We start from the raw sequence: 25,390 nt of genomic DNA, 5'->3' as shown, positions 1-25,390 counted from the left end.
CCTATACTCACACTCTGCCCCAAAATCATTTGTACCAGTAGCCCTCCTCCTCCTCATCCTCTCCCCCGCTCTTCGCAACGTGATTAGCATTTCCTCCATAGTCGCCCCATCCACCTTTCGCAAGCACAACCAATCCACTCCCAAAAAAAATTGAGAAAGAAAAGAAATCACAATCACAATCATGACAACAAACATACAACAACGCGCTCCTTTCTGCCAAAGTCCTTTCCGTGAGGTTGTCTTCAATCTACGTTTGTTCTCTGGTCGGACGTGAATGCACTTATGACGGTTTTTTCGGTTGCTTTTGATGTCATGCAACGTATATATATCATCGGACGTGCCGTATTCCCATCCCCTCCTAACTTCCCCATTAAGCTCCCTCCGACAGAGGAAACAGGAATCAGAAAGGTGAGAAATGTTCAGTCGAACTGAGCTGAGAGATCACTGGCGCTGCGTACTTGCAACCCCCCTCACTCCCTCGCTCTCTCTATCCGTCCCAAGCATGAATATGGTATGAGAAGAGAAGACATGGGCAGTGTGTGTTCTCCCTGCCATCCCACCCCCTCCTCCCTTTTCCTTCCCGGATCTGGGGAGTGAGAGAGTAAGTGGATTCTTAGATACGTGTCAGTCCCAGCGGTCGATACAGGTAGGGATGCTCTCGGAGCACTGAAGGCCCCGGCGGTAGTCTATACCCACCAGCACACCACATACAGCACACCGAGCACCGAGCACCGTACAGTATCACCATCAGTCGACCCAAATCAATCAAACCTCTGCGCATCACAAACAACCCCGTACTGTGCCATGCAATGTTTTTATCCTAGCGATACAGCCCTTGGATTACGTAGGAATATAAGTGTTTTGATGTTAGTTGTAGGAACAGTTGGGTGGGCATGTACGTGCTACTGCCGGGGGGCTTTAGGACTCTGAGAGGGTTGATGCCGTTGTGCGTGATCGACTCCGTGGTTGTTGTCTCTTCGCTGTTTTCGCTTCATTGGTTTCTCTTTTCTCGTACTCGTTTTCGCGGAAGGAAAAAAGTGGGTGAGCGCGTGGGATTTCGCTTCTCCTTTTCGCTGTGTCTGTGTGGGAGGGGAGTTATATCTGCGAAAATGGGGGCTATGGAGACTGGTTGTCGCGGACGGCACGTTGTAGTAGTAGCATGATGGGACGAAGTGGATCTGGGTTGAGAAAGTGATATATTTTTTGTTATCACATAGCACGTTTTGCATGGCATATCCAAAAGGAACAATAGCATATCCAATAGGACCTATTGAAAAGAGAAACGGAGCGAGGTCAATGGAAAGTGAAAAGGGGATATATGTAGAAGGTAGTAAACAGACATAAGAGGGAGAAGAAGAGAAGGAGGAGAAGAAGAAGAAGGAAGTCGCTAGAAACACATTTGTAGAACAGGAGAGGGAGAGAAATCAAGACGACTGATCGACGTTATCGAGGCCGCCGCCCGGCGCAAGGCCGAAGCTATTCCTGCCGTCAGTGACGGGAGTCCCGTTTCCGTTGTTCAGTCCCTGGCCGTTGAGCCCGCCGTTGCCCAGCGAGGGCGCGCCCATGGGGCCGTTCATGACGCCGTTCATGCCCATGCTCGTGGAGTCGAGACGCCCGCTCTCATCCTCCTCGCCCATGCCGTCGACGTCCGGCCAGAAGCGCTCTTCCAGCCAGCAGATCTGTTGGAAAATCTCCTCGCAGCGCTGCATCTCTTCTTTGCCGTCGCGGGTGGTTGTGATGTTGGCAAGCTCGTCGACAAGCGCGCGCGTCGCGTCGACGAATTTGTGGAATGCGGGGGACGTCCAGTTGGGGATCAGCGCTTGGTGCAGCGCGACGATGTGAGAGTCCGTGCTAGGGGATGTGAGGGTCGCGCTGAACGACGATGCGTATTGCCAGGCGGAGCGGTAGCACTGTCGCAAAATTAGTATATGGATGTGTTGGACAGTTACGAGAAGAGAATGCGGGGGTGGAGTGGACATACATGCTCAGTCCCCCACAATACGACCATCCCTTCGAGCAAAGACGCGCTCGAACTGCTTGCGCTCACGAACAGATCGAGGAGGGCTCTGGTGATTGGCGATGGCGCCTCCTGGCTCAGTCCCAGGCCGTACTTTGTCGCGGTGATCTCGAAGAACTGCATCTCGCGTCGCATGTTGTTCAACGCCGATATCAGGAGGTCCATGGTCCTGTACATGGGGTGGAACTGCGAATTCGCGGTTTGGGGTAGTCGGATCTTCGCGAGAAGCTGTCCGACGAATCTTATGTAGCCTCGCGCGCGGTGCCCGTCTTGTACAAGCCATACGGACAACGGGCCCTGGGCTAGCGAACCGCAGCCGGCATGGGAGAGGAAGGGTTGCTGCGTGGCTCGTCGAAAATCTTCGGCGCTTTTTGCGAGCAGGTGTGCGGTGAGGGATGCGTTCAGAGAAGGTGTGGCAGGGTGCTGAGGAATGGGAGGATGCGGGGCGATGGGCTGGCTGTCGCGACTGCGCTTGAGGTTGGTGCCTCGACGATGGACCTGAAGGTTTGGATTGGGGTGTTTTCCGCTCAGGATATTGGGGTTGGGAGGTTGGGGAGCGACTGGGCCATTGGATTCGAGGGTATTGCTATTGGCCTTGCTGTTGTTATTCTTGGTATTGTTGGCGGCAGCGTTGGAGGCGTCGTTGTTGTTCGCTTGCTGGGAGAGGTAGAGTTGGGCGTCAGCAGATGCCAGGTAGGGGGCGCAATCCTGAAGATGTTCGATTTGACGGGTGGTGTTCTTTGCGCGAACGAAGCCGCAGTGAAGACATCGTACTTTGTTGCACTGTGATGGTCAGTAGTTGTCGATGCGATATGGACGTGAAGTTGGAGGACGCGACGGCGCTGACTGGTGTGCTTTGGGAGAAGAGGAGGAGGAGGAGGAGGAGTTGACTGACCTTTGAAGGAGTGTCGGTATCCTGGAACTCAGCAAAAGCGCGTCTTATGTCGGGGTTCGCGTGTCGTCCCATGCTAGTTGATCGATGAGGATGGGATTTGGATGAGGATTGGTGAGTATTGAGACTTGAGTATTGATGAGTATTGTAATGTCATGTCATGTAATCGTAACATATTCACCCAGAGAAGAAGCAGCCTCGCTTAATCTTATTGGTGACTAATCACTCTATTCCCACGCCATCCCTGACTGAGAGCGTCATGTGAGCACTAGACGACTTGCTGTACTTGTACTTGTGTACTCGTAATACAGCCTACCGAGTGTGGAGTACCAGGTACATACACCGACCTTGAAACGAACGCATACGCACATCCGTTGACGTTCTTTTTTACCAGCCGATATGGGAAATGCAATCCTAATGTTTACTCGTCTTTTGTCTCTGTCGATTCGGATTCTTCGTCTCACTGTCAATTACTTCTAGGTAGCGGAGGAAGTACTCGTTTTACTCGGCGTATTCGATAGATCCTTTCACTACCAAGATACGAGTACGTCGGGTATCGATCAAGTCAGCCAGTCAGTACTGGATTGGATTAGAAAACGTTAAGATTTTCCGAAATTATATTTACTTACTTACCCCGTACCTAATTGCCCATCTAACTACTGAAATGACTATGGAGAACAGTCAATCATCCACTTCATTCCACATCCACCATGAAACACTGACATGTTCACCGCAATGCCATCTCCATTGTGGACCAGTATTCTATCAATCATACCTGACTACTCCGTACGAACACCCGTACTGTGGAGGTGCCAATGCAAATGCTACTCGTACCAACCTGCGACGTTACCTCCCTACCCACTAATGCAAACTACGCCTCAATTCCATTTCCTATCTCTCATGATCTGCAAAGCATCGACATCCTCCCCTCCACTATCCCATTCTGTCCCATTTCATCGCCGTGCATCAGCCCGGCATCTCGGCAATCTTCCGCTCCACATGTGAATATCGACATCATCGTCCCCTAGCTGCGTGTACGAGAACGAGTAGCAGTGAATAATAAACCCACCTCATGGATATCAGCATCATCCCGTTCCGTTACACTAGGTCTTCGACTCGGCGAACGGCACGAGACAGAGTTGTACAATGCTGATGTCAACACCCGTGTGAGCCCTCCTTGCCTCCGCAGACCGTCGATCCGATGGTCGGCGGTCACAAGAAACCCACGATGTCTTTCATAAAGTTTTCAGTTCCCGCCATTCGCCCTTGCTGTCGGTATCTGGGACTCACATCGACCTCGTGAACGTGTAACTAGCCATTCCGAACTAGGTTCACAATGACCACAACAGCCGTGGTGCTCAACCTCGGCCTTCCTAACAGGGCAGGTCTATCAACCTCGTCAACGAATTAAATCTGCAGCTACGAGTGCAAGTATTCATCTCAAGCAGAGCAACGAGCTGTTGTTCGTCGATCTTGGTCGGAGGGGTTGCGCGTGACATTGCAAAAGTTCTGCCACCGCCAATCTGCCCATCGGGAATACTTTGGGTCACCTTCCTTTCAGCGGCCCGACAACGATGAGCTCATCGGTTCGTTGGTACGGAGTACTGGCGATGTCCTCATCATCATCATTGCAGGGCCAGGTGACCGATGTCGAAGAAAACCTCAACTCAAGATGCACCACTACCACTCGAATAAATTGCATTCTTACAGCAGCGCATCGGAGGCAAAGTCTCTTGACGTCTTTGTGAGGTCCCATTTGCCGGGGCTGATCTTGGCTTCGTGGGGAAGAAAGGAAATGGGGTCCAATGACCCCATCCCCAAGCATCACCCGCCTAAACTCAAATTTTAGAGGCTTTCCGTCCGAACGGGAAGAGGTTCGAGATGGAAACTATCACGATGCCCCATCATCGTCACTACGAGCTAGTACTCCCCTGTTGCAAGTGGCAAGATCTGCGACTGCGCACGGAGGTCAGGAATCTTTTTCTAGAGACTTTTCCAACATGCTGCCTAAGCTTACCTACAGCATACGATATCGTACCATGGCATTCCCCTAGTTCTAATCCTGTAGACGAAAGCCTGGCCTGGTTGATGAACGTTGTCACGGGGCGGAAACCTCGTGCAGCGCAAGGTACAAGCTTTGCTGTGATAATTCACCCTTGAGAAGTTTTCAGCACGCTCGGGCATCAGTTGCATCATACCTCACAAATGCTCTCCTCTCACCGGGTGCGGCAGAATACCCCATGCCATGCGCACGACCATGGGCGTTGATCAGAGCCGCAAAGGGTGCTCTCCCCGCGCAGACTCTCAGCCTTACAAGAAACCCAAGCTCACCGCAAATCGCCATGGATCCAGTCAAGTTTTCCCCATTCCACCACCAGTGACTTTAGGTAGCATGGCGATCGCAATGACAGAAAGCCCCCATTTGCTGCGAACGCGATTGGGGACTTGTGGCGGCAGCCTTCCGTCCTGGGCACTCTACCGTTGATCCTCTGCCATCATTCCATCCCCCCGAGCCTCTCCTCTGACATGGCTGTGTCTGTTGGAGGTCTGCCTCGCTCCAATCAGATGCCTGTACCTGAGTTGATCTGGTATTTTGGCCTCGGCGAAGCTCCCTGCATCTGCGTTGTCGTTCTAAGCTGGAAACTTCCAAGTCCCTTCTGCGCCATAGCCATGCCATTCGACCATACAAGCACCGCACTCCACTCCACTCCACTATTTCCGTACTACAACTCAACAGCACATGCATCTCCTACCACCGCACCCGTGCCGTCTTGTCTCATGGTACGAGATAGTCTGTTGTCCACCTGAATTATCCCAGCGCCCCGAAGTGTGAATTGGAATGGGACATCGGCAGTGGGGCGCCGATTTCCCTCATTGGTGACATTCGGGTTTACACACCATGACACTGCCTTTGATGGGATGGGATGGGTCCTGTTGGGGTCCACGCCCTGCCCACCGGCGATCTGGCCTCGCGCTGATCGTTGTTTACTCCTATATGACGATCGTCCTTGAAACAGACTTTCTCGTGGCCCCGAAAATGATGCTGGACTGCATGCCCATTCATAAAAGGCCGCTGATCCGCACTGTCATCGTGGGACGACTTCGTCAAAAGTGTTCACACCTTAGCAATTGTCACCCAAAGGTTGCTAGACCTCGTCGTACAGAACACTACTCTAACCTCTTTTACTGTTCACGTTCTTGCTTTGGACGTACAGTAACTCCTTGTGCCTGTGAGAGCACTGTGTGCGATAAAACTACACAATATGAAGACATTTAGTGCCGCAACGGCCATTGGCCTGCTAGCCCTGAGCTCCAATGCCTCTCCAATGTAAGTTTACACGTCGCACCTGGCGGAGAGAAAAGGCTAACACCAACTGAAGCACACCTTGGAAGCGAGCACCATCATTTGATTTCAACGGACAAAAGGTCCGCGGTGTGAACTTGGGAGGATGGTTCGTGCTGGAACCGTGGATCACACCGAGTCTGTTCGAGGGCAACGACGCCATCGACGAGTACAGCTTCGCGCAAACGCTCGGAAAGGACGCAGCAAAGGCACGACTCTCCGAGCACTGGAACTCGTGGATCACCCAGGACGACTTCAACCGGATCGCCGGGGCCGGCCTCAACCACGTCCGCATCCCCATCGGATACTGGAGCGTGATTTCCCGCGATGAGGACCCATACGTCACAGGAGCGTACGATGTCTTCGGCAAGGCCCTCGACTGGGCTCAAGCCGCTGGCCTCAAGGTCATCATCGATCTTCATGGAGGTTCGTAGTTCTGGCACCGACCGATGCATCTGATATCAAGATTGCCATCGAAACTGACATAATTCCCAGCTCCCGGCTCCCAGAATGGTTTCGACAACTCAGGCCGCTACGGCTCCGTGCAATGGACGCAGGGTGACACTGTCTCTCACACTCTGCGAGTGCTCAACAAGCTCCGTGATGACCACGCCTCGCACCCTGCCGTCTCCTCCATCCAACTTCTCAACGAACCCCTAGGACCCAGCCTCGACATGTCGACGGTACGCCAGTTCTACATGGACGGCTGGGGCAACCTGAAGGACTCGAACGTCGCGGTGGCATTCCACGACGCGTTCCAGGGCGTGACGTCCTGGGGGGACTTCGGCGCCGGCATGTGGAATCTCCTCCTCGACACCCACCACTACGAGATCTTCGACAACAGCCAGGTCGCCATGTCGCCCGACGACCACTTCCGCACCGCTTGCGATTTCGGCGGGCAGATGGCGTCCACGGGCAAGTGGACCATCGCGGGAGAGTGGACGGGCGCCATCACCGACTGCGCCAAGTGGCTCAACGGCAAGGGCAAGGGCGCGCGGTACGACGGCACGTTCCAGGGCTCGACGGCCGTGGGGTCCTGCGACGGCAAATACACCGGTACTGTTGCGGGTCTGTCCGACGCGGATAAGTACAATGTCAGGAGGTTCATCGAGGCGCAGTTGGATGGCTACGAGAAGGCGACGGGGTGGGTCTTCTGGACCTGGAAGACCGAGGGCGCGCCCGAGTGGGACATGAAGGCGTTGTTGGAGGGTGGATTGTTCCCGCAGCCGTTGACGGATCGAAAGTGTAAGTCTCGTCATAACCTCCCTTTACCTTTCTCTCCCAATTTGATACTCCTCCCTCTTCCACTCATAACACAGTTCATCACTGACAACCTCCCACAGATCCCGGCCAATGCGGCTAAATCACATTCCCATCAACACAACCTCACGCACAATGAACGAACATGAACGAATTTCCTTACCCTTACCTTTCGCTTCACCTCACAATCTTATCCAAACCCCTCCCCCCGTTTTTGTATCTACTCCAAAATACCCTCGCTCGACCGAAAGCTCCTCTTCACGAGGAGATGGCGTCTGAGCACATTGATACCCTCGCTATAAAGTACATAACCCGATTCAAACAACCAAGTAAGAAAGCAAGCAGTACACGTCTCAGCTTGCTGTATCAAGTACACCATACCACGGCTACACTACACCGTAGTGTACGAGATAGTGGGTTTTGTATAACAGTAAACAAATGAAACAAAGTCGAACTTGCAGTGGATTGAACTGAACGTGATAAATCTACTCATACGTCTGTACATGCATATCTCACATGACCTAGAAACATGACCACTCTTGTTCCTATTGTAGTGGAGTATATGACATCACATCATACCCTCCACCACCAACCACCATCATTCCCAACAGCACCCTCCACAAAAGCAAATGCGATACATGATACATAAAGCTACTGCGTGAGTTCGCGTTTCCTACACATGCATACATACATAACAAGACCGCACCAACCATATCTATCCGCAACAGTATAGTACGAAGGAATACTCCCGCAGATAATGATGCTCAGTCCTACGCCAGAGCGAAGATGCGTCAGACCCTGGTGATTCTTGCGCTGCAGTTGAACGATGTATCTACGTTTAAATGGATGGAGTGTTGCTATTGTCTTCTTGATAGATGATGGATCGTAGGTGGATCGTGGGTGGGTGGTTTACCGAATGGAAACGTGTATATGAATGTACATGTGTGTCTAGCTCCCGCCTTTCATCCCTTCCTTCAGAGAGACAAGAGTAGACCATGTTGAGTATTGAGGAATTGAGGTATTGAGTGTTTGTGGTCGATGGGTACCTAGGTAGGTATCTAGGGATATACAAGTGGCTATGCCTATTACTACAAGTCGCTAGTAACTTCCTCCTTCTTTGGATTTTATTCCTGTGGTTCGAGGGCGGTCTTCTCTATCTGAATTACTGATCACGTTAATTTCATCATGGTTTGATTTTGATAGTTTTGATGTGTTTTCGGAGTTTAGCTGTGTAGCTGTTGCTTTTGTACCTAACGAGTGTCGTTCGTTATTCATCTGCAGTAGAAATTTATCTTTGGGAAATGTGTGAAAATACTATTCAACTCGGGGATTTTTTATATCTAGATTTGCTTATTGATACACTTCATAGAAACTATTTTAATTTACTGTATAAGCAGTAAATCGCTGTCTGGGAATTTCCTTTCCTTGTTAAGTGACATGTTTGGGAATAGAAAAAGACTAAGAACTTCAAAGCTTAGAAGTAAAAAAATACCAAATCTTTTATGAAATCAAGCGCACAGTAAGGACCGGAGAAACCTTGGATATGATTTATGTAAGAATGTATATAAGATATCACGGGTTTTCTGGGATTAGGGAGTGGTGATGTCGTTGTCAGTCTACGTATACAATACATACATATCGAATCGGGGTCTGATCATTGTGTCAGCAAAATACTGGGGGAGACACTCAAAATACAGACATTTACAGAGATGAAATGTGCCATTGAAAGCATGAGTGCGATGAAGTCTACAATCTACTGCCTCACTCCCTACACAAAATGCAGTGGACGTATGTTGCGTTGAAAGTGACCATCCCACCCACTTCCTCATTAAGACATATGTGAGTACGTTAAGTATTCATTTCAACAACAAGACAAACACAGCAAAAGCCCTTTGTATTTACCCAACGAAGTTTCTATCTACTGCCTCCCCAAAGCCTTTTCTAATACTCCCCATAACTACCACTACGGCTTCTCGCCCATTCACTTGCTGCACGTGAATCATAACACAGAGGATGAAACCAAATCACGCCTTATATACAGTAAACCTCAAAGCCATCCTGAAACCTGCTCCCAGGAACGTACGCAAAGCTGCGGCGACGCCATGACGGGGCGTTCGTTCGTTCCCTACTACGCCTTGTCCTTTGACAAGAAGTCCAGACTGTGGATGCCAGGACTTTCAAAACCGACGATGTGTGACATGTACTGTGCTGTGCTGTGCCTTTACGGGGGGTGGGGAGGAGATGGGACGTATTTGATTACTGTGTGTGGTGGATGCAGCTTTTAGGTGTGCAGATGCGTCGTTTTGACATGAGCTTGGGTGATTATATCGCACTCCTGTCCGCCTGCAGGTACTCAGAGCGAGCGGAAGCTTGGTGAATCTATTCATCTCGTCACTGACTACTTGGGGAAAAAAATTGCGAACATTCGAAGGAGGATGGTAACCCCAACTCACTGTAACATCTCCCTCGAAGTGAACCGTCTCTCTCAACACGCAAAGATGAACGTCAAGAAGAGCATTTCTGGCACCAACACAAGTGACTTACAGATATCGCGTCTTACCATACTTACACAATATAGTACTGGCAAGCAAGCATCCAAACAGTCCCTATAACCATAACCATCGAGACAATTCCGTCCTTCACCAAGTCATAGACACGCATGCACCCACTTACTCTTCCGTCGTCGCCACACGGGAGCAAAGTCTCACCTCTCGCCTCTCCATGCTAGTTAACGCTCTGGATGAATCACGATGACTTCGAAAATCAGGCCTCCCTGCCCTAGTCCACTAGTTTTTTTTCCTCTGCCTGTCGTTCTATGTACTTCGTGGGAAAGAAACTTTTCCTTACTGCTGGCATCGCGCCCGCCGCTGCTGTCGCTGAACGTTTTGGTACGGTGTAATATAGTAAATCGTAGCTCACCACGAAATGTCACTATCATACCTCCTCACCCAAAACTCCATCCACAGTAATCCGTCCATCATCGGACGCGCACGTGCGGCGCAGAAAGCGTACAACGAACGAACGAACGAACTGTTTCGTTCTCCTTGTGTCATTTGCCCTGCCCTACTCCATACTCTCCCCTTAATTACGGGGTGGTTTGCTTGCTTGTTTTAATGCCCATGCCTACTCATGTCAAACCTACTGCCCTGGTGGCGACAGCGATGGCTGCGCTCAACGGGCGCGGTTGCGGTACGTTGCGGTACGGCCGTTACCTACCTACCTCCCTCCATACTTGTGCTTGACTACCTAGACGTAACGCTTGCGTGAAGGGGGGACGAACGATGAAAAAGGCGCGCGGGCACACGGGTGGGTAGTGTGCAAGGCTGGGCGGGGCGGCATCCCACACACACAGGGGACGGACCTGGGTTTTTCTTGTCTGCCCGCGTCCGCGTCCGCGTTCGCGCTTGGGTGCTGTGCCTGAGGTACGTACGTACTGCGTGCGTACGTAGGTACGCCAGAGCAGAGCGACTAGGTAGGTAGGTAATTACCTATTGTACGAGGGGGTGGAAGCGTTCGTGTGTAGTTATGTGTGAAGAGGGGAAGGGGGGGGGGGGCAGTTATGCATTGTTAAGAGTCATCAGAGATGGCAAGTCTACAGTTTTCGATTTCGTGGGTTGCGCGGGTTGAACTTTGAAAGAGACGGTGTGGATGAGGTTTGGAGGAGGCAGTGTGCATTGATTATTTTATTGATTGTTGTGCGCAGTAAGGTCAGGCGCTTGGTGGTGGTGGTTGGTGATGGGGATGGGATGGGATGGGATGGGATGGGATGGGATGGGAGTATTGAATACCGGTGAGACATTATCGGGTAGCAGGACCGATGGATACTGCAGGCGGCAGGTTACGAGTGGTTAGATGGGGACTTGGGACTTGGGGGGAACAAGAGGACAAGGCAAGGCCCGCGAGGTGAGGCAAGGCAACGGGTCGGTTCTTTTCCTTTTAATAATAATGCGGGAGGATTATTATGAGTTGTGATGTTACTTGTATTAGGTATTATACAAGGAGTCAAGGACGGACTGTTCTGGGAAATTAGGCGGAGGCAAGTCGGGGATTTGATTGATGGAGACGGAGCGGGAGGTGCATATACGCGCGCACACCGGTTTGCAATAATGAGGGTTGATGACGACGAGGGGATTATTATGAGGGTTATGATTACTTTCTATTATTATGATGGTGAACATCAGCATACACAGTTATAATTATTATTATTGTTGTGTACCATGGTTGGGAGCGGGTGGATGGAGTAGTGAATGGCGGAGGATTGACGACCCACCCCTACCTAGACTGGTCACTAGATTGAAGGAAAATAGAAAAGAGGCTTTTTGGGCTGGACTTGGACTTGGACTTGGACTTGGACTTGTAACTGCGGCCTGCCTAGACTCCAACTAGACTGTTGCTTAGAGTGGCCGAACCGGGAATTGGATTCGGTTGGCGCCCGTATTGAGACTCGAGAGGTTACAGGTACAGACTACAGAGACGGGCAACGGGGCGACGATGCGATGTGACGCGACGAATATGATGTGATTGCTGACGGGCGCACGGGGGGATTGTATCGAAAGAGAAAGCGAGGGAAGATTGATCAAGCAAATCCAAGTGCAAATGAAGAGATGGGAAGACACGCGACGAGGCGCGCGATAGGAGATTAAGTTGGGGGACGACTCAGATGAGACGACGATGCGAAGATGATGATGATGGCGTTTAGTTTCAAAGTTACCTAGCCAAGTTGGAAGCGAAGAAAGCGAAGGGCCATAGTTGATCGATCAGCTGTGGAGAGTGTTGGCTTGTTGGAGCTGGAAGAGGAGGAGAGTTGAAGGTGACGAAGGAGAAGCTCGAGGTGAAAGGAGCTGGAGGAGCTGGAGGAGCTGGAAGAGCTGGGGGGGACAGGAGGTAAGCAGGGGCTTTATGATCTAATCTACAACGGGAAAAGGAGCAGGGGTGGTTTGATTGTAGTGGTGTGTGGTAATTTCAATGGAGACGAACGATTGGCCCGGCTCAAGTCTGGTACCCAACTAAAGCGACCAAGCTTAAGTCTATCCCAACGCCACATTTCTACTTTGGGAAGGGACTAATGCAGGAACAGACAAGCCTCGTGGCCAATGGGAGAGTTCGCAGCAACAACAAACAACAGTCGACAGTCGAACAAGGCCATTCACTCATTGCATCGCCCATCGCCCATCTACCTACCCATGCTGCCATCTGCTCATCTTCCTACAGTGCACACACAGACCAGACCAGACCAGACCAGACCAGGCCTGGCTACGAGAAAGGATCATGGAAGAAGGAGAAAAAGGAGACGAGCACGAATGAGATGGCACGGGGATGGCCATGGTCATGGATGGTCATGGTCATGGTTAGGATCGTTAGGTTAAGGATTGGGGGCCTCGTTTGATTTGATTTGATTTGACACTCCACTAACTACCAAGTTATACTACCTCCTCAATCTCACCCACCCAATATAACCCATCACACCCCCCGTCCTCGTCCTCTTCTTCTTCTCTTCTTCTCCCTCACCGCGTTCTTACTCCGCCTCAATACTCACTAAGTCACCAACCTACCAAGAAGACTTGTCTTCAGCCGCTCATTCCAGCAGTCACTCTTTACAACCATAATACAATCCTTCTAACCCACCAACTACATAAACCACTCACCCTCCTTACAACTAGCTAATAGCTTAATATCACACAACCTCCAAAATGTTCGCCAAGTCCATCATCGTCTCTCTCCTCGCTGCCTTCGCAGTTGCCCAGGTCCACCCACCTGTCGGCGAGCCCTCTGGCAACCCCATCGCCAAGCCCAGCTTGAACGAGGTATGTCGTTCCCTCTCCGTCGCCGTCTCTCGTGGCGACCGACGGAATCCATATGGCCATCACACCAGCTAACATCACCCCCCCAGCGTGTTCCCAAGGGCGTTGAGTACACCATCACCTGGGCGCCAACCACCACCAACACCGTCTCTCTCCTCCTCGTCAAGGGCCCCTCCAACAACGTCGTCCCCATCGCCACCCTCGTTGAGAGGCTCCCCAACAACGGTGCCTTCAAGTGGACTCCCTCCACCTCTCTCGAGACCACCGGCGACCGCTTCTACGGAATCCAGCTCATCGACGATGTCACCGGCCAGTACCAGTGGTCCACCCAGTTCGGTTTGACCGGTGAGACCACCGGCCCTACCGCCTCTGTCTCTGCCTCCGTCACCGGCGGCGGTGCCTCCACCAAGGAGGGTTACCCAACTGGCACCCCATCGCTCTCCCACTACCCCACTGAGCTCTCTTCCTCCGTCAAGAGCAGCACTGTCGGATACCCTACCAGCACTCCCTCTGCCTACCCCACCAAGTCCGTAGGAACCGTCAGCTCCGGCTACCCCGTCCACAACAGCACCATCGTCCAGCCCACCAAGACTCCTACCGTCCCTGCCACCCTCAAGACCAGCAACCTCCCCACCAACTCTCCCTCCGCTACCACCAGCGAGCCTGCCGAGTCCACTGGCGGTGCCTCCGGCATCAAGGCTGGTCTCAGCTTTGCCGGTGTCATGGCCGTCGCCGCTGCTTTCTTGTAGAGCGCGAACAGCAGTCGCTGTTTTTCCGCTTTTCAACGTTCTAGCAGTTGCTTTCTCTCCTTATTGGGTTTCATCACGGTAATGACTACTTTGCGCTTCTCATCATAGAGGGTGTTCATTCTATCAAACGGAGTGACGGCACTACTGCCTTTTCTTTTGCCTTTCGTTTCTCTCCTCTTCACTGTATCTACCTTGCCGGGACAGGTGCATGCAGGACAACCTTTGTATACATACAGACAGAATGCACAAAAATGCTGTGGTTGGGGAGGGTTATCGGGTAATGATGCTGCGCGGAGCGAGTGTATCGGTCGTTGACTAGGCGACAGTTGGTTGGTTCTTGTGAATAGGTGTAGTGGAATGCAAGAAGCTTTTATACCCCTTACTTCTCTTGCCAGATCTCGGTCGTGATGTCATACCTTTGGCGCATGGGTTTCGTTCGCGCTCACGTCGACTGGTGCGCATGCGCTCTGATTGCGCGGATGTTGTGTTACTAGTACTCTCGAGCTTGTTGAACGCTGTCGTTACACGATCATGTAGGGACGTGTATGCACGATCATGCTCGGTAGATCAAAACATCCGAATGTCGATCTCAACCGTCTGACATACATGGCTTATTTCCCTAGCTTGCGCCGATCTTCTAATACATCAAGCTCTCCCCGCAATATCAACCGTCAAGATCAATCAACCTCTTATAACTATTGACGACTTCACAGATTTCTAACGCGCGAATCCGCATAGCTCAGCTTCGTGGAGGCATCCATGTGAAAGACCATACAATGTTCAATGACAGTCCTCACCCGTTGCGAATGGATTCGCTGATCATTACAACGTTCTCCGAGGGGACAACTTCGACGAATCGTACAACATGACGTCGATCTACCAAACACCCGTCTACTTTTATCCGCAGCGCGTACTCGAAGATTAATCAAAATATATGAAAAGAGATATAAAAACGGGTTCCTGGAAATATACTTGTGAAAACCGCATCAATCTAATCAGTCACGGAAACTGGCCTCCACAACGTCTGACCATCTCTCGACTTCCCACCACCACCCTCAACCATGGACATGAACGCACCACCCGCATACATGGGCATGTCCTTCACGCCCACCATCCACTCCAGCGTGCCCCCGAACCTCGACCCCTCCAAAGTGACCCTCCCCGCCGGCTTCGTCGCCGCCATCACGGGCGCAGGAAAAGGGCTAGGATACCAAATGGCGCTCTCGTTCGCGCGAGCAGGCGCAACCGGAATCTCCATCTCCTCGCGCACGGGACCCGACCTCGACGGCCTCGAAACCGCCATCCACGCCATCGACCCGAAAGTAAAAGTCCTCAAGACCATCTGCGACACCACCTCTTCAACCGACGTCGCGCGCCTCGCCTCCGACATCGCCTCCACCTTCGACAAAAGACTCGACGTCCTGATCGCGAACGCCGGCATAATATCCAAGCACCTCTCCCCTTCAACCACCCCCACCAGCACCACCCGCCCCATCTCCTCCAACCTCCCCATCGGCATCCTCGAAGACACAGACTGGCAGCGCGTCCTCACCACCAACCTCCACGGCACCTGGCTAACAATCCAGCACCTCCTCCCCCTCCTCATCTCGCCCGCCAGCCGCGCCGCTTCCGCCCCGGCAACCATCATCGTATCCTCCTCCCTCGCCGCACACTCCCCGTCCTCCCTCCTCTGCCCCGTCGCATACAACATCTCCAAATTCGCCGTGACCCGGCTCGTCGAGCACATCGCGTCCGACCACGCGCGGGACGGCATCCAAGCCTTCGCATTACACCCAGGCGCAGTGCTAACGCCCCAGACTGTCGGCCACGCAGCGGAGGGAGGCGTGTGGGAGGACCTGCTCGGCGACGACGAGGCGCTGGCGGGGGCGTTTTGCGTGTGGTTGAGTAGGGAGAGGAGGGAGTGGTTGAGCGGGCGGTATGTGAGCTGTACGTGGGACGTGGGGGAGTTGGAGGCGAAGAGGGGGGAGATTGAGGGGCGGGATCTGCTCAAGTTTAGGATGGTGGTTTGAAGTTCTTATGCTCACGTGGAGAAGTTGTGTATCGACGGTGTCACGTAGTAGCTTGTGAATGATCGAACTCCCACCACCAGGCTACGGGTTGGATGGACCCCGGATTCATTGAGTGCTTGGTCAATTGATAGGGATTGCATCTGCTGGTTATGTCTTAATCTGAAGGTGAGTGTTCGGTTAATGTTATGATGCATAGTTAGTAATGGATTGGACTTTGCTTGTTGATCACTCTAGAGTAGTAGGGAATCGTACATTTAGAAAATTGATGGAATCGAAACATGTCACAGTCTCGCCAGCAACTCTTTTGGAAACGACTACTGGGAATATGTGATGTTGAAACCAACGAAATCTGCTTTCCATGTAGGTTTGTGAGAAGATCTTCGTTGCTGGTACTGAACAACGAGACGGGCTCAACGAACTCAAAGCATGCTCCTCAGACAGACAGACAGATAGTGGACAGACGTTCGTCAGTAAACGACACTAGTGTCTACAGCTTCTCACTATCCCCAGCCCAGCGTACTAATTCGATACCACCTTTATTGATTCAATTGCAATTCTCATTAGTATGATACCTTTTTCAAGGCACAGCAAGTAAACATTCGAAATACTCTCATAGCTGGCTGGCGATCAGACAGCCGGAAGTTGTCCGGATTGACTAAGCTTCGCGTTCTATGTACCTCGTGCGCATCAATAGATACATTCAATTTCTCCGAAGCTGGAGAGCATATACTCGTACCAATATTATGGCTCCCATTGACAAACAGTTCAAAGACGTGGTTCCAGTGTCATTGGAATGGGTAGGACGGCAATACTATGCATCAGACCGACGAGTCAACGTTCGCAATATAGAGCATCGCTGGCAGCACATTGTCGCGTATAGACGCCTCTGTAGTAGGGAGCATCACAGGTACAACCCGCAATCGGTGAACAGGTAGGAAAAGTAGATATTTGACTCTGTTGATAGGCCTCTGGAGGTAGGTGGATGATGCCTCAATCTCTCTCGGCAGCCCTGAACAATCTATCTATGCCCTGCCTAGTGCCCTTCCCCATACACATAATCCCCGAATAGCCTCATCTATCCTGCTATACCACAACCTGTTGAAAATGTTTTTTTTTACCGATCAGCGCAGGGAATCAATGCGGTATTGTACTAAGTCATCAAACGACCGAGTGCTTCTTGACGGTGCACTTTCTGTAAGGTAACGAAAAGCCGTGTTTTCACCCCGAGCAAGACTGAGCTGAATGGGTTTCATCAGTGTAAGCGAGCGTGCTGTAGCGATTCTAGAATAGCACACTGAAGGCACTGATCTGAACGAAGAGACTCATCGTGTTCCGCTTTGGGCACGGTGTAAAAGGAAGTCACTGCAATTCGATGTCTCGAGTAGACCGATCGCCGGTCAGTTATGTTGTAGCAATTATATTTTTCTCGACTGCCGCTCGTCAGTAAGATCTATTGCCGTGAAGTTGTTGAAGGGAATCTTATTCTAAGAAAAGGGCTACAACACCAAGAGTGGATATAGGCTCATTGGCATGGTTCTTGGTAACTAGGTATCATTTCTGGGTAAGCCACGGAGGTATCCACAATAGCAGGTTGGGACACCTTGAAGAGATCAATGGATTGTCAAAAACAGCCTTTATGATCTTAGAATAGACTTGACCGAGCAGCATTGCGGGATGAACATGAAATTGTCGCTATGGAAGTCACTCGTTGGCCAGGGAGCAACAACGAGAAGAGCTTTTCTCGCCAAAGGCATCCTCACCTAGAGAGTGAGGAACAGGTGAAGTTGCCATTGGCACAACCTGCTCACCGTCGTGTTTCCCCAACTCTCCCCAGCCTAGATTACAAGTGATAATCAAAAGTGAATGCGGGAAACGAAAGCCTCTTGAAACCCCTCTACTTAAGGAGACCATTGAAACCACCACCTCTGATGACCTTTTCCAATCTCTCCTTCACTTCACTCAACTTCGCCAGCTCCATAAAAATCCTTTACTTACGCCAGACCAACACCAATTCTACTGAACGTCCAACATCATCGAGAGCATCCGAAAGCGAAAATGCCTGCCAATGGGGCAAGCGATCCCGGGAATGCCCCAAAATCTTCACTATACACAGTCCCACAAGCCCAAATGTTCGCGCCTATGTCGGCACAGTGCGCAACATTTGCAGCTCCGATGCCTGCTCGCCATGCGAACCCTCCTTCTCCACCGGTGCACAACAGTCGCAACGGCGTGTTTTCGAACCACTACGCCTTCCACAACGGCGGCCGGACGATCGGTGGATCCTTCTTCAACACTCCCGCGTTCACGAACATGGCTGCAGTCGCGCAGCAGACGAGCGCAACGTCTCCTCCACTGGGGCCCGTCCCTACGCCCAACCGCGTCTGCTATCCGTATGCTTCACTTGCTTACAGGACGCCCCCGCAGCCTCATCCTTACTTCTACTGGCAGCAGCAGCAGCAGCAGCAGCAGCAAAGAGCCATCTCCGGAAGATCTCCTACGCCTTTTCAACAAGGACCTGTAGCGCAACCGCAGCAGACTGTGGCTTCCGGAACAGTTGTCGCAACCCCGAGTATAGGTATCGGTGCCACGGAGAGCAGCTTTGCAATGCCTGTGGATAGATCTACACATGATCAGAGTGAAGCAATCGACCCTCAGAATGGCCCTCAAACGCCTCCGAGCGGGCGTACTGCTCTACGAGAAGGGTCTGATAGTCATGAAAAGCAACCTGATGCTCAACGAGAGACACCGGTAACTCCACGAAAAGCACCTGTAACTCCTCGAAAGAGTCCTGTAACTCCACGAAAAAGTCCTGTGACTCCGCGAAAGGGACCTGCGACTCCACGAAAGAGTCCCGTAACTCCACGAAAGAGTCCAGTAACTCCACGAAAGGGACCTGCAACTCCACGAAAGGAACCCGTAACTCCACCAGAGGAACCTGAATCTACACAAGATGAACGTGAATCTACAGGAAAGGGATCTGCAACTTCGCTCAAATCCCTTGCTTTAATCAGGCTCACCAACTCTGAACAACAAGCGAAGCGCAAAGCTACATTGGCACTGGAGGACTCAGGAAAAGCAGCCAAGCAGAGAAAGACCAAAGGATCTGTTCAGCCGGCAGCAAGCAAGCCGACTCGTAGACGACGACGACGATCTCCGACCCCTATACCTCGGAATGAAGAGATGGAAAGTGCAATTGATTCGCCGCAACAAACTGATTCACCTCAACAAACAGCATCGTCCAGCAGGAAAGTCAGGATTAGGCCTAAAGCTACTCTTCCCGAGAAAATAGCATCCGGCTCAGGTAATGAAGAGCCCCAAAAAGCGGAAACCCCTGGCGCGATTACAGCTCCCGAACATATCGACTCAAACAACGGCAAAGCTCCTACTTCCGACCCTCAACCGAGCGAAACGCCACCGAAAGAATACATCGTCTCTGCCCACCTGCAGGCTTGGGCTAAGATCATCGGGGAGAACTACTTCTGGGACTATGTCGAGCTCGTAGAACAGCGTTTAGAGGGAATAATCACTGAAGAGCAGCTGGATGCAAGAAGCAGGAGGTGCTTCCATATACACGATGATGTGCCACAAGTAGCGACGTCGCTGAAGAATCAGGTGAAGCGTATGGTTAGGCAGGGGAAGGTGGATATTAACTCAATAATTGAGCAGTGACTTGGGTCCGTTCACCATCGTATTGAAGGCGTTTGAGTTATGGGGAATCGACCTTGCAATGCACAGCTGTCTACGCGAGCAGGAGTTTAGAGAGACCGCTCAATTGCCATAGACATCTTCAATAACAAATCATCATTTCTTGAATAATTGAGCATGACTATGCTCGAGGGAGCTCGGGGTAGTATCGTTGTGTCCGTGTTTCACAGCTGCTAGGACTTGCTGGATCGTCTAGTTACTGCTCGTGTTTATGAATTTCAAGCGAGTGAGGAATACAACAACATTCGGGTCCGCAGGTGAAGAATCCTAAACGAGATTTCCAAATGAATTATCACTAAATCTTACACAAATTCTATTCCAATTTTCGTCAAGAGCCAATGGCATCATCATTTGAGATTATTCGCTTGTAAATTGCCAATGTTTACAGAGTAACCGTGACAGCGCATTGTAAGAGACACCTGATCATGATCCAACAAGATCGCTCCGAGATATCTTTTGTATCAATGTTTCGACATGTTTTCATATTAGTCACACCGCAACAAGTCCCTCCTTGACGAAGTTGATGTCGTTCAAAGTTCGCACGTGACAAGATACGAGCTCTCGGTCTTCACCAAATGGGGAGAAGGAAGCGTAAGACCAACCACTACAACCGTTCCATCACGTACACCATCGCCATAGCTCCGTTACACCTACCATCTCGCAGCAATCGACTGTCGAGTCCAGCATCGTTGTACCGCACGTCAGTCACAAGGAGGCGACGATCTTTGCACGGATTGGAGCGTGGCGAACGGTAGTTCGGACCTCGAAAGGAACGTTGCGGTTGCAATAATGCGACCCACCCTTGCGTGCAGCAACAGCTCGATCCCCTCCGCAGAACCAAGACCTTGATCGAAAGATAATACTGAAAGTCAACCAATCTAAATTATTCCACCCCTCATCCGGCCGGATAAATAAAAGCCGGTCCAAGGGGACCCTATCTCCTCGCGATGCCATCGCTTTTCTTCTGGCTGTCCTTCTCCTCGTTGGCGGTCATGCTACCTGCGATTTTCTTTCAATTGCTCTTGGGTTGGAGCTGGCCTGTCAAGATACAGGGCGCAAGTGCACAATCCGAATTCAACAACCCGCCCGGAGTGGATATATGGTGCGGTAAAGCATACAAAGAGACCGTGAGTTGCTGGTCTGCCTTCAACTGGAAGGTATCACAAACGTTACGTCATATTTTACTGATGCTCGCCCGCTCTGGGAACTACAGAACTCATCTTTTGATCCCGGGGGTTGGCTCTACCCTCCTGAACCAGTCGATGGACATGCGAGGTTGGATCTGCGGGTCTATCCGCGATACAATTTCTACCTCGCGGGCGAGAAGAAGGGGGAATTCATCATAGACACGCCGGTTCAAACGTCCGCAGGGACCGCGTACAAGAACGAGACATTCGACTACAAGGCCGCAAATAAGAGCGAAAAGGTTCCCTTCACGTGGATGAACGTGCAGATCACGAACATCCAGACGAAAGCCATCCTCGTGAACTGGACTAGAATTCCCGTGAACACGACCGGCAACGTCGTGAAGTTCGACCTCTCATCCTTCCCAGCGGACCTTTCACACCCATGGACCGTTAACGCCATAGGCGCATCCCCAGATGGACTTCAGACATACTACTCTGGCGCCCAGGTCAGCGTACTCCCACCACGAAACGACGCTGGCTCCGTCGCGCGCATCGACAACCTCCACGGCGGCATCCAGACGCAATCCTCCCTCACGAACGGCACCTGGAAGACCCTCTTCCCCTACTCCTTCTACACCTCCTGGGACTGGATCTCCTCCACGATAACCAACACATCTTCCACCAAAAACCTCACCACCTTCCGCTCCCTCGGCTACAACCTCATCCACCCAGTCCCGCCAGGGGGCTCCGACCCCTTCGACGCCGCCCTCTTCGATCGCTTCCTCACCATCTGCGACTCCCTCTCCCTCTACGTAATGTACGACATGCGGCACACCTACCGCAATACCACCTCCGTCTCCCTCCAACTCTCCCGCCTCCAACACCACCCCTCCCTCCTCCTGTACTACACCGCCGACGAACCGGACGGCCACTCAGACCCCCTCAACGCAACCCGCCTCTCCTATGCCCACATCCGCTCCCTCGACCCCTACCACCCCGTCTCCCTAGTCCTCAACTGCGCAAACTTCCACTTCGAAGCGTACACCTCGGGCGCCGCGGACATCATCCTCGAAGACGTCTACCCGATCGCGGTCAACACGTCCTTCTCCACCGTCTACCACACCACCTGCAACACCACCTACGGCGACTGCGGCTGCGACAACTGCCACGCCAACGACCCGGACTACCCTTCCTACGTCCGCAACCCGTTCCTCGACATCTCGACGCGGGTGGACGCACTGTATGCGTTCCAAGGCTGGCTGAAGCAGAGCGGGGGCCACGAGCCGCAGACGAAGCCGATATGGGGCGTGCCGCAGGCGTTCTTCGACGAGGGGAGCTTTTGGACGAGGTGGCCGACGGGGAGGGAGGAGCTGGTCATGGCGATGCTGAGGGTCGTGCATGGCGCGAAGGGCATCGTCGCGTGGATTTATCCGACGAGTGGGGAGATTGAGGATGCGACGGCGGGGCTGGCGAGGGTGTTTGATGGGGGTGGTGGGGGGAAGGGGGAGGAGGATGTCGCGGCGTTCGTGCTGGGTGCGAAGAGGACGATGTTGGTGGTTGAGGGGGGTGATGGGCTGGTTGACGCGGCGGCTTGGATTAAGGGGAGTGTGGCACTCGTTGCGTACGTTCATATGTCGTACAAGGCGTTCGAGGTGGCTCCTGGGACGGGGAAGTCGGGTATATTTCAGTTGAGGTTCCCGGATGGTATGGATGTGGGCGATCATACTGGACGGGTGAAGGGAATCTTTGGAGGAGGTATGGATAAGGGGTGGAGTGTGTTTGGTTCGTCTGTGGGTGCTGATGGGACGGGAGGTGCGGTTGCGAGGACGGGGAATATTGAAGGATTGGAGGTGGGTATGTTTAAAGTGAGTGTTCAGCAGTATGTGACAGATGGGATTAGTAGTGGTCATTCGAGCATGTAGATCACACGATTCTGTATGTTCATGAAGCTTTACATATGCTATGCATGCTACCAATAATATGAAAATTCCCGAGTGACCAAGCTTTGGCAGTTTCATACTCACTGCTATGATTCACTAAGAAAACAGACCCATCGCCTGCTGTTGAGATTTGGCCCAGTAGGAAAGATAAGCCGACCAAAAGAAATGATACCCTGGCCGGAACGAAAGAAATGCTCACTCAGAACTGGATGAAGTGAAAAGAACGCCATGGAAATGCGCAACCCGCTCACTGCCTAATGATAGAGACTTCCCCTGGTCCTCTCCGAGAACTGCGTCTCGTTATGCAAATGCTGCGTGACCTCTAGCGTGGTGACGATGTGGTCGTGACTGAGCTTCTCCTGCTTTCGAGTGGCCAAAAGACGAGCGATCTTAAGGATATTCTTAATTTGTCGACCGTTGAGGTTCATCTGGGCTAGTGACTCTAGCTCGGTCTTGTGAATGGCATGCTCCTCTGGGAACGACTCGAGGAAGTTCTTCCAGACGGTGCGACGCGAGCTCAAGGACAGTTCCTGATAGTCGAGCGAAATGTGGATTCGCGACTGGAAAGCTGGATCAAAGGTCTCGACTCGGTTGGTCGTGAGGAACATGGTGCCTAAATGAACGATCAGTATGAGCATGAAACAGATCTGGAACTGAAAACACTACTCACCTTCGTAATACTCAAGTACTCGCAGGAATATTGTCACCAGTTTGTTCCGCTCCAACTCGTGCAGCGATCTCTGCTCCAAGAAAACGTCTGCCTCATCCAACAGTAGGACAGAGTTCCACCTCGTGCACATTTCCAAAATGTCTTGAAGCTGTCCCTCCAGCCGTCTAGGGTCGAGACCGAGGTCGCCCGCCGACATCATGTACAGTGGCACCTTCATCTCTTCGGCAACGGACTCTGCAGTCAAAGTCTTTCCTACTCCAGGCGGCCCAGTCAAGAGAATAATCATGCCACGGCCTTTGCCCTCGATTACGTCGTCGAAAGTCTCACGATATTTCCGTTGAGACTCGGTAAATCCAAGAATCAATTCCTTCTGGTTCTTTGGAAGCACCAGACGGTCGAACGCGTCCTTTTGCCACTCTATCTCCTTTACGCAATTAACGAAGAAATTCAGCCACAGCTTCTGCTTTAAGCTATAACCTCGTAGCAAAGGAGTGCAGATCAGTTTCTGTTCTGTGGTGAGTGGGGCGCGCTTGGAATCCTCTTCGTCGGCAAAGTGGCCGTCTATCGGCATGCCACCGTCGCAGTCATCTTCTCCATCATACACATCGCCGTCGTCGGATGAGTCTTCCTCGGAGTCTGTGCCGTTAGCCGGCACCTGGTCTTTCTGAGATAGCGAGTTCACGTAGATAGCGTAGCTAGCGTTAAATCGATTCCAACCGTGTGTGTCAATGACAATTCGGCCTTTGACATTGTACTTGTCCTTGGACCCGAAAGCACCCATGCGCCAACCAATGCCTGAGTACGCTCGGTAGTTTGGCCCAGCGAGCGATTCAACCTTGGCGCCCCGTTCGATCAAGCGAGTCCGCAGGGCTTCGGCCTCGTGATGGTACTGGATGGGGAATGCTCGAAGTTGATTGATGTGTCTCGTTCCGGTGAAGATTGGGATGCTGATATTCCACTTCTGTGAACCGAACTTGGCCCCGTCCCAATCGACGTATTTGCAGGTCAACCAAAAGCAAGGGACGCCTTTCGCATCCTGACCATACTTAGTATCAAGGAGGGAGTAGGCCGTCTCTTGTCCTTCATTCCTAGTGTAGATGGTGGCTCCGGGCTGGAAGAGCGTCCATAAATGGAAATATGTCATGACCTTTTTCGACTTCATATCTTGGGATTCGTCGATAAGGGTCTTGAACTCCTTGATCAGCACCTCCTGTAAGAGATCTGCATGGGCCTTGGTGGTTCTATTCTCTTCCGTATCGTCGCTCAACTCGGAGATGGCCTGCTGAAGCTCCGTCCATCGATGAATGAGCGGCTCAAACTTGCCAGAAAACTCGAGTCGCTGAAGGCCGACGGTGACGCCCGGGTAGCCTTTGAGGACTTTGGCAAGAAGGCGCTTAAGAAGTGGACTCTGAACCACGATGGAGTGCATGGCAAGGACTCTCCTTGGATCGCCATAGACCTTAACATTTCTCACCAGCAGTGCCCATTTAGCTGTCTTGTCATTCTCAGCGGGGTTTCCAAGATCATCGGGGATCTTATCCTGCCATTGATAACGGCCTTTCTTGTCCTCCTTGCCCGAGTACAGGTTCTTCAGCCCAAACTTCATGCCTGGAAGACAATCCTCCTCCGGCTCGCTATCTTCCGCGGCGACATCCGTCTTGCCGTTCCCGTTGAGCGTGATGGTTTTGACGCCATTGATCACGTTGGCCTCGTCCTCGGACGAGGATTCTGATTCGGAAACGGAGGCCGAATCTGGCTCGATATGTTGGGGCGTGCCAAATGCCTCGGGATTAGCCCAGTCACTGGCCAACATGGGCATACCTCTGCCACGTGACGGAAACCCTCTTCCCCGAGGA

General features: G+C 51.9%; 7 protein-coding genes across 7 annotated transcripts; 5 read left to right on the top strand and 2 right to left on the bottom strand.

The window, feature by feature from the left end:
- Positions 1-1,182: 1,182 nt before the first annotated feature.
- On the bottom strand, positions 1,183-2,984 carry BU24DRAFT_373784 (heme oxygenase-like protein; the record flags this gene model as incomplete). The annotated part of the gene is made up of 3 exons (XM_033524538.1): positions 1,183-1,910; positions 1,982-2,800; positions 2,913-2,984. The coding sequence occupies 3 exons, from the start codon at positions 2,982-2,984 to the stop codon at positions 1,425-1,427; spliced, it is 1,377 nt and encodes a 458-aa protein (XP_033382363.1). The 3' UTR covers positions 1,183-1,424.
- Positions 2,985-6,073: 3,089 nt separating this feature from the next.
- BU24DRAFT_251150 (glycoside hydrolase family 5 protein) lies at positions 6,074-7,674 on the top strand. The gene is made up of 4 exons (XM_033522381.1): positions 6,074-6,237; positions 6,290-6,678; positions 6,748-7,497; positions 7,596-7,674. Exons 1-4 carry the CDS (start codon positions 6,173-6,175, stop codon positions 7,613-7,615), a joined length of 1,224 nt encoding a protein of 407 aa, XP_033382362.1. The 5' UTR covers positions 6,074-6,172; the 3' UTR covers positions 7,616-7,674.
- A 5,528-nt stretch (positions 7,675-13,202) lies between these two features.
- On the top strand, positions 13,203-14,062 carry BU24DRAFT_411708 (extracellular serine-threonine rich protein; the record flags this gene model as incomplete). The annotated part of the gene is made up of 2 exons (XM_033526063.1): positions 13,203-13,316; positions 13,403-14,062. The coding sequence occupies 2 exons, from the start codon at positions 13,203-13,205 to the stop codon at positions 14,060-14,062; spliced, it is 774 nt and encodes a 257-aa protein (XP_033382361.1).
- Positions 14,063-15,123: 1,061 nt separating this feature from the next.
- BU24DRAFT_411707 (NAD(P)-binding protein) lies at positions 15,124-16,576 on the top strand (the record flags this gene model as incomplete). Its single annotated transcript, XM_033526062.1, has 3 exons — positions 15,124-15,998; positions 16,173-16,257; positions 16,457-16,576. The coding sequence occupies 3 exons, from the start codon at positions 15,124-15,126 to the stop codon at positions 16,574-16,576; spliced, it is 1,080 nt and encodes a 359-aa protein (XP_033382360.1).
- Positions 16,577-18,147: 1,571 nt separating this feature from the next.
- Positions 18,148-19,761, top strand: BU24DRAFT_411706 (uncharacterized protein; the record flags this gene model as incomplete). The annotated part of the gene is made up of 1 exon (XM_033526061.1): positions 18,148-19,761. The coding sequence occupies one exon, from the start codon at positions 18,148-18,150 to the stop codon at positions 19,759-19,761; it is 1,614 nt and encodes a 537-aa protein (XP_033382359.1).
- A 1,243-nt stretch (positions 19,762-21,004) lies between these two features.
- On the top strand, positions 21,005-22,564 carry BU24DRAFT_314236 (uncharacterized protein; the record flags this gene model as incomplete). Its single annotated transcript, XM_033522860.1, has 1 exon — positions 21,005-22,564. A coding segment is annotated over one exon (1,560 nt), but the record flags the coding sequence as incomplete, so codon positions are not given.
- A 554-nt stretch (positions 22,565-23,118) lies between these two features.
- Positions 23,119-25,353, bottom strand: BU24DRAFT_464732 (P-loop containing nucleoside triphosphate hydrolase protein; the record flags this gene model as incomplete). The annotated part of the gene is made up of 2 exons (XM_033532225.1): positions 23,119-23,477; positions 23,535-25,353. The coding sequence occupies 2 exons, from the start codon at positions 25,351-25,353 to the stop codon at positions 23,119-23,121; spliced, it is 2,178 nt and encodes a 725-aa protein (XP_033382357.1).
- Positions 25,354-25,390: the final 37 nt, after the last annotated feature.

Source organism: Aaosphaeria arxii (genome assembly GCF_010015735.1).
Source record: "Aaosphaeria arxii CBS 175.79 unplaced genomic scaffold BU24scaffold_6, whole genome shotgun sequence".
Lineage (NCBI taxonomy): Eukaryota > Fungi > Ascomycota > Dothideomycetes > Pleosporales > Aaosphaeria > Aaosphaeria arxii.
This window is presented reverse-complemented; position numbering and strand designations above follow the sequence as displayed.

Coding starts and splice junctions, on each gene's coding strand:
- BU24DRAFT_251150 (XM_033522381.1), top strand. CDS start 6,173: ATGAAGACATTTAGTGCCGCAACGGCCATTGGCCTGCTAGCCCTGAGC. Junction 6,679..6,747: donor CATCATCGATCTTCATGGAG/GTTCGTAGTTCT, acceptor CATAATTCCCAG/CTCCCGGCTCCCAGAATGGT. Junction 7,498..7,595: donor GCCGTTGACGGATCGAAAGT/GTAAGTCTCGTC, acceptor AACCTCCCACAG/ATCCCGGCCAATGCGGCTAA.